Consider the following 8,096-nt stretch of genomic DNA (forward strand, 5'->3'; position numbering starts at 1 on the left):
ATAAAAAGCTCAGTGACATAAACAAGAGAACTTCCCCCTCGATGTCAGCAAGATGAAGGAGCTAGTCATTGAATTCAGGAATGGTGGTGGAGCACACGCTTCAATCAGCATCAATGGTGCCGAAGAGGAGATGGTTCAGTGCCTCAAGTTCCCAGGCATAAATATCACCGACGATTTGTTCAGGACAAACCGCATTGATGCCACAGCCAATAAATTACACCAGTTCCCCTTCTTCCTCAGAAGACAAAGATGCTAGACATGTCTCCAATGACATTTACCAGCTTCTACAAATGCACCGTAGAAAGCATTTGAGAGGGAGAAGGTTAAACCAGGAAAGTCAGTGTTTCAGTTGAACAAAGGGGACGACGAAGGCATGAGAGAGGACCTGGCCAAGATCCAATGGAAAAGGATCCTAGCAGGAACGATTGTGGAACAGCAATGGCAGGAATTTCTGGGCATAATCCAGAAGTTGCAGGATCATTTCATTCCAAAGAGGAAGAAAGATTCTTAGGAGTGTAAGAGGCAACCGTGGCTGACAAGGGAAGTTAGAGATGGAATAAAACTAAAAGAAAAGATGTATAACATTGCAAAGAGCAGCGGGAAGCCAGATGATTGGGCAACTTTCAAAGGACAACAGAAGATAGCAAAATGGGCAATACGGGCTGAAAAGATGAGGGACAAAGCAAAGCTGGCCAAGAATATAAAGAAGGACAGTAAAAGCTTATTTAGGTATGTTAAGAGAAAAAGATTAGTAAAGACAAATGTGGGTCCCTTGAAGGCAGAAACGGGTGACATTATTATTTGTAACAAGGAAATGGTGGAAGAGTTGAACAGGTACTTCGGATCTGTCTTAAGTCACAAACAACCTCCTAGATATACTAGAGGACAGAGGATCTTGGGAGACAGAGGAACTGAAAGAAATTTGCATTAGGCGAGAAATAGTATTGGGTAGACTGATGGGACTGAAGGCTGATAAATCCCCAGGGCATGATGGTCTGCATCCCATGGTACTCAAGGAGGTGGCTCTAGAAATCGTGGATGCATTGGTTATCATTTTCCAATATTCAATAGATTCAGGATCAGTTCCTGTGGATTGGAGGGTAGCTAATGTTATCCCACTTTTCGAGAAAGAAGCGAGAAAGAAAACGGGGAATTATAGACTAGTTAGCCTGACATCGGTGGTGGGGAAGATGCTGGAGTCAATTATTAGAGGTAATAACGACGCATTTGGATAGTGGTAAAAAGATTGGTCCAAGTCAGCATGGATTTATGAAGGGGAAATCCTGCGTGACTAATCTTCTGGAATTCTTTGAGGACGTGACAAATAAAATGGATGAAGGCGAGCCAGTGGATGTAGTGTATCTAGACTTTCAAAAAGCCTTTGATAAGGCCCCACATGGGAGATTGGTGAGCAGAATTAGAGCATACGGTATTGGGGGTAGGGTATTGACATAGATAGAGAATTGGTTGGCAGACAGGAAGCAAAGAGCAGGAATAAACGGGTCCTTTAAAGAATGCAGGCAGCAGTGAGTGGAGCGCCGCAAGGCTCGGTGCTGGGGCCGCATCTATTTACAATATATATTAATGATTTGGATGATGGGATTAGAAGTAACACTAGCAACTTTGCGGATGACACAATGCTGGGTGGCAGTGTGAACTGCAAAGAGGATGTTAGGAGGTTGCAGGGTGACTTGGATAGGTTGAGTGAGTGGGCAGATGCAGTATAATGTAGATAAATGTGAGGTTATCCATTTTGGCAGCAAAAACAAGGAGGCAAATTATTATCTCAATTATATCAGATTAGGTAAAGTGGAAGTGCAATGAGACCTAAGGTAAAGGGGAAGTGCAACAAGACCAAACAAGGCAATGCGATAGTGACCGTATTGCCCTTTTTGCTATCTTCTATTGTCCTTTGAAAGTTGCCCAATTCTCTGGCTTCCCGCTACTCTTTGCTATGTTGTACATCTTTTCTTTTAGTTTTATTCCATCTCTAACTTCCCTTGTCAGCCACGGTTGCCTCTTTCTTTAACACCAGTCACTGAAAGTTGGCGTGCAAGTACAGCAGGCAGTGAAGAAAGCTAATGGCATGTTGGCCTTCATAACGAGAGGAATTCAGTATAGAGGTTCTTCTGCAATTGAATAGGGCCCTGGTAAGACCACATCTGGAGTATTGTGTACAGTTTTGGTCTCCTAATTTGAGGAAGGACATCCTTCTAATTGAGGCAGTGCAGCGTAGGTTCACAAGATTGATCCCTGGGATGGCAGGACTGTCATATGAGGAAAGATTGAAAAGAATAGGCTTGTATTCATTAGAGCTTATAAGGATGTGAGGGGAATATATAGAGACATATAAAATTAGCAGAGGACTGGGCAAGCTAGAGGCAGGAAAAATGTTCCCAATGTTGGGGGAGTCCAGAACCAGGGGCCACAGTCTTAGAATAAAGGGAAGGCCATTTAAAACTGAGGTGAGAAGGAACTTTTTCACCCAGAGAGTTGTGAATTTGTGGAATTCTCTGCCACAGAGGGCAGTGGAAGCCAAATCACTGGATGGATTTAAGAGAGAGTTAGATAGAGCACTAGGGGCTAGTGGAATCAAGGGACATGAGGAGAAGGTAGGCATGGGTTACTGATTGTGGATGATCAGCCATGATCCCAATGAATGGTGGTGCTGGCTCGAAGGGCCGAATGGCCTCCTGTTGCACCTATTTTCTATGTTTCTATCACAACTTGGTTTGGCAACCGCTCTTCCCAAGACTGCGAGAAATTTAAGAGAGTAGTGGATGTAACCCATTCCATCACACAGAACAGCCCCACCCCCGCCCCCCCCCCCCCAGCCCCCTGCCTCCATCACCCATTGGCTCAATCTGCAATTCATGATGCCTTGGGAAAGCAGCCAGCATCATCAATTACCTTTTTTTTGCAAGTCATCCCCTCTTCTCCCCTCTCCCCTAAGGCAGAAGACACGAAAGCTAGAAAGCACATATGATCAGATTGAGGAACAGCTTCTTCTCCACTGTTATGAGACTTGTGAACATTCCTGTCATAAGCGAGGGTGTAGTCCCAATCTTCGAACTCATCTATCTCAATGGCTACACTTCTTCCCACCGTGCTTCCTGCAAAGACTCTATCCCTACTACCAATTCCTCCGTCTACGCCGCATCTGCGCCCAAGGTGATATGTTCCACTCCAGGATATCCGAGATGTCCTCATTCTTTATGGAATGGGTGATTTCCACAAATTCACAACTCTCTGGGTGAAAAAGTTCCTTCTCTCCCATCATAGATGAAGCCCTCGCTTGTGTATCCTCAGTACCCCGCAGCTCCACCCTTGCTCCCACTCCCCCTGGTCGCAACAGAGATAGAGTCCCCCTAGTCCTTATCTTCCACCCCATCAGCCATCGCGTTCAACACATAATCATCCAAATTTTCCGCTACCTCCAACGGGATCCCACCACGAGCCACATTTTCCCATCTCCACCCCTTTCTGCCTTCTGCAAAGACCATTTCCTCTGCAACTCCCTGGTGAACTCATCCCTTCCCACCCAAACCACCTTCTCCCCAGGTACATCGCCCTGTAATTGGCAGAAGATGCAACACTAGTCCCTATACTTCCTCCCTCGACTCTGTCCAGGAACCCCGACACCCTTCATGTTCGGCAGAGGTTCACTTGCACCTCCTCCAACCTCATCTGCTGTATCCGTTGTTCAAGATGTGGACTGTTATACAACGGCGAGACCAAACGTAGACTGGGTGATCGTTTCGTGGAACACCTTTGCGCAGCCTGCCTGAACCTACCTGATCTCCCTGTTGACAGACACTTTAATTCTCCTTCCCAATTCCTACACAGACCTTTCTGCCAAGGTCTCCTCCATTGTCAGTGTGAGGCTAAATGCAAATTGGGGGAACAGTTTTCATATTTCGCCTGGTCAGCTTACAGCCCAGTGGTATGATATTGATTTCACTCACTTCAGGTAGCCCCAGCATTCCCTCTCTCTCTATCCCTCCCCCACCCAAGTCGCATCAGCTTATCGTTTTCACCCTACAAACAGCTTACAATGGCCTGTTTCCTTGATCATCGTAATTTTTTTGCATATCTTTTATTTATTGTTCTTTATCTCTCCACGTCATCGTCTACATCTCTCGTTTCCCTTATCCCGTACCAGTCTGAAGAATGGTCTCGACGCTGCCTGGCCCGCTGAGATACTCCAGCTTTTTGTGTCTACCTTTGGATTTTTTCTTGATAGCTGTAACCCTACAATGCTGCAAAGCTGTATTCTGCACCCTGGCATTTTTCTCTTTGCATTATCTGTTGTACCTGTGTACGTATGATTTGATTGGATATCACGGAGAGCCTATTCGCTTTTTCTTGGTATACGTGATAGTAATCAACCAATACAAATATAGATATTAGAGAAGGAGTGCCACACTGTTAAAGAAAACATATAGGCACTGGAATGAAAACATGTGTGAAACACCGAGCAGGTAATACAGAGTCCGTGGAGACAGAAATCTTGTTAAGGTTTCAGATCGACTTCCTGGTCCTGATGCTTTGTGATGAAAGCCCGAAACATTGACATGTTCCCTCTCTACAGATCCTCCCGACCGCCTCTGTCTGAGGAGCCTCTTTCAGTTCAGGCCCCACTCTCCCTCCACTACCCCACCCCTCTGGGAATGTGAAAGGCCCCAAGCCACACGTCTCAAAGGTTTCAAATGTCTTTTATTGTCACGTGTACTATTAAGGTAGAGTGATATGCGAATTACCATACAGCCATACGAAAAAAAAGCGACATAAAAGTGAACATAAACATCCACCACAGCGGACTCCCCACATTCCTCACTGTAATGCAAGGCAAAAAAGTCTAACCTGCTTCCTCTTTATTCTCCCGCGGTAGGGGCAGTCGAACCATTCGCAATCCGGGCGGTCGAAGCTGCGGCTTGGAGTTCCCCGAAATCGATCTCTAACCGGAGACCGCGAGCTCCGCGATGTTAAAGTCCGCAGGCACCCACAGTTGGAGCTCCGAGGTCGATCCCTGGCAAAGGAGTAGCGGGGGAGTTAACCTCACTGTCAACCTTCAACACCAACACAGGCCACTATAACGTGTGTGTGTGTGTGTGTGTGTGTGTGTGTCGGTTCTTCATGTACCCAAATTAGCTGAACGCGTTCTGTGTTAAACCAGTGACCACATTGTATTAAGAGTAAAGCGCTTCTGGCTGGGAATTGGCTTTGTAAAAACAAGTCTTTCTTCCCAGTAACAGATGGTTTTGTAAGTCATTTAATGAGAAGCAGTCAGTTTCTGAAAGCTGATTTCTTTTGAGGATCTCGCCCGGAGGTGCTGTTCACCGTGGAGACAGCGGAGCCGGAGAGGTTGCTCTTTATATCAGCTGGTGAGACTCCAGTTCCCAGAGTCCTCCGCCTGGTCGAGATGCGAGCTTGGAGTTTCCGCTGCGATCTGCGGGATTGACACATCAGCGGCTCAAAGCCAGCGGGGGAGCCGGTGCGAGGGCGGCTGTCGGCTCGTCTGCCGTTCGCTCCACTGTGCAGGCCGCTCTCTGAGCCCGACATTCAGAGCAAGGGAAGTACATCAGCGGCAACGTCTACAAGGGGAAAAGGAAGACTTTGTTTACATTCTGCTTCGTTGGTGAGGAAGGTGTCAGTTTAAGATCTGTTCAATCTTGTCTATTCTTCGGAGGCAGAACGCTCCCGTGCAAAACAAGTCGAGCATGTTTGCTCCGTGTGCCCCTGGTACCAGGTGATGGTTAAGGCGGGTTGGGCGTTGGTTTGAAGGCGATCACTAAAGTTTATCGCTTTGACTGTGAGGCTTCTCGGGAAAAGATGGGGAAAGTTCACAGTTCCTAATTTTCTGGCCTCTCTACAAGCTGGCGCCACAAACGCAGTCAATTAAAAATACGAGAGTTAAGTGGATGGGATCTCACCGTCTGGTAGGCTGGACTAGACGGGAACATTTTGTGCCTTTCTTGGTTGTTCCAAGTCATTGCAAAGGCGTGGCACTGAGTCGCAGATGCTGTGGTTCGCGGTTTGGGTGGATGAGGGTGTTGATTGGGAGGTGGGGTGGGTGTGTTGTAGCGGGCATAAATGCGGTAGGTGTTTTGCAGGTGAGGTAGGTGTGAGTACGGCACCTATTGTCTTCAATAACCATTGCTGTGATCTTGGTATAATTATTAATAGCGTTAACTGCCCCGCATTTGGTACGGAGCGCGGAGCGCAGGTTGAAACCCGCGTGCCCACAGAGCAAAGAAGCGCTTTGAGTAGCGGATTTGGGCGATAGCAATCCATCGTTTCAGTGAATGTGTATTTTATATCAACAGAAACAAGACTCCGATCGGCTAATTGCCAATTATCAGAGTCTACAAACGGATAGTGAAGTGCTTTTTCCCAGTGGTAAGGGAGTGATTTACGGGCAACAGAACAGCAGAGATGGAGGACGTGGCTTGCTGTGTGACTTTTCGCGGCACGGAGACGCTGTGGAGCTGAGCATTTCTTTCAGCGTTTGTTTCCAGTCGGTGCCGAGGCGCGGCTCCCTGTATCTGCGGGGCAGCAGGTCGATGCGGGAGATGGCTTGAAGAACACTTTCTGCGAGTGAGAGAAGGGAGGGAGATGACTTCGGTGGAGTTAGGTTTTCTGGGCCAGGAGCGGGCGTTCCCTGGACCTTGGAAGGAATTAGGTTGGGGACTACATGGCTCGGAACCGCGGATCTCCTGTTCAGCACCAGGGACAGCGCCGTTCCAGAGCGCGGACTGCAAACCGGCGCGCCCGGACTCAATTGTATGCTGCGACCAGCAGTTGGAGACTTCTTTTACGTACGTTGATGAGAATGTCAACCTCCAACGTGTTTGCTCCCCGCTGTCACATGGAAACTGCAGCCCCCCGTGTTACCAGGGCTCCTGCGGTGAAATCAGACCGCCGCCCGAGGAGCTGCGGGAACTTTCGGTGTTCTCCGATGACAGCTCGGCCGAGGGCTCGGATTCCCCTGTGGATTATGGCTTCATTTGCGCCCTGCTCTTCCTCTGCAGCGGCATCGCCCTGGTCGTCGTATCTTACGTGATCCCTCGGGATGTGACTGTGGATCCGGACAGTGTTTCAGCCCGGGAGATGGAGCGACTTCAGCGGCAGAGCGCCCGGGTAGGCGCTCACCTGGACAGGTGTGTGATCGCTGGGCTTGGACTATTGACTCTCGGGGGGATGCTGCTCTCCACCTTGTTGATGATATCCATCTGCAAAGGAGAGCTGTACCGGCGCCAGAGGTTCTCATTGGCTGGGAGATCAGGAAAGATCTATGGGTCGTTCAATTTCCGCCTGAGTTCCCCCAACCAGAGATTCTCACTCGGTGCAGAGGAGCTGGTTGCTATCGATTAATAGTGATGTGTATCTTAAACATGGTTCTTTACACACGTTACAATTTTAAAATTGTCAAATTGTCCAGTATGGGAGGGGTGGGGGTTGGGGTGGGAGGGGGGAGCGGCAGGAAAGCCAAACAAGCCCCTCCATCGTCCCCTCTTCTGCAAGGAACATAGGGGGAACAGGAAAATCACAAACATAGCAAATACCCCTGGACTATTTCAAGGCCGCCTGGGTTCGGCATATTTCAACTTGAAAACCAATCGCGAGTCTAGCAAGTCTGTTTCCCCTCTCACATGAGATGTTCTTGTTGGTCTGCGTACATTGACCTAATTATTTGGAGTACTGGAAGGAGGGGAAGGAGCTATTCGGCCCCTCAAACCTGTTCTGTCATCAATGCCTGCATTTTCGGGCTGCAATATATGTTGCCTGCTTTTGACAAATTCCGTTAACCGCCATAATCTATAACCGAAGAGTGGAACATTTCCCTGGAAAATCTACTCCCTGCTTCCTGACACCACCCCAGAATGGTCTGACTCTCTTTTATACATAAACTCTCCCATCAGAAGAAATTATTTCTCTGAATTTACAATAAAAATTGGGTAGGATTTTTAACAACTTGATAAGATCGTCGTCAACCATTCAAACTCACGCATGGCTGATTCCAAATTAAGATGTGCCATTGCTTGGTTGAATATATATTTTTTTTCTTTTATCCTTCGGAACGATTGACTTATTCT

At 47.8% G+C, this 8,096-nt stretch overlaps 1 protein-coding gene across 1 annotated transcript; it reads left to right on the top strand.

The window, feature by feature from the left end:
- The first annotated feature begins 5,266 nt into the window (after positions 1 to 5,266).
- On the top strand, positions 5,267 to 7,434 carry LOC144593139 (transmembrane protein 74-like). Its single transcript, XM_078398613.1, has 2 exons — positions 5,267 to 5,638; positions 6,327 to 7,434. The coding sequence occupies exon 2, from the start codon at positions 6,616 to 6,618 to the stop codon at positions 7,372 to 7,374; it is 759 nt and encodes a 252-aa protein (XP_078254739.1). The 5' UTR covers positions 5,267 to 5,638; positions 6,327 to 6,615; the 3' UTR covers positions 7,375 to 7,434.
- The last annotated feature ends 662 nt before the right edge of the window (positions 7,435 to 8,096 follow it).

The sequence above is a fragment of the Rhinoraja longicauda genome, chromosome 4 (assembly GCF_053455715.1).
Source record: "Rhinoraja longicauda isolate Sanriku21f chromosome 4, sRhiLon1.1, whole genome shotgun sequence".
Classification (NCBI taxonomy): domain Eukaryota; kingdom Metazoa; phylum Chordata; class Chondrichthyes; order Rajiformes; family Arhynchobatidae; genus Rhinoraja; species Rhinoraja longicauda.

What these genes read in the sequence shown, in the direction of transcription:
- LOC144593139 (XM_078398613.1), top strand. Translation starts at nt 6,616, where the DNA reads ATGACTTCGGTGGAGTTAGGTTTTCTGGGCCAGGAGCGGGCGTTCCCT.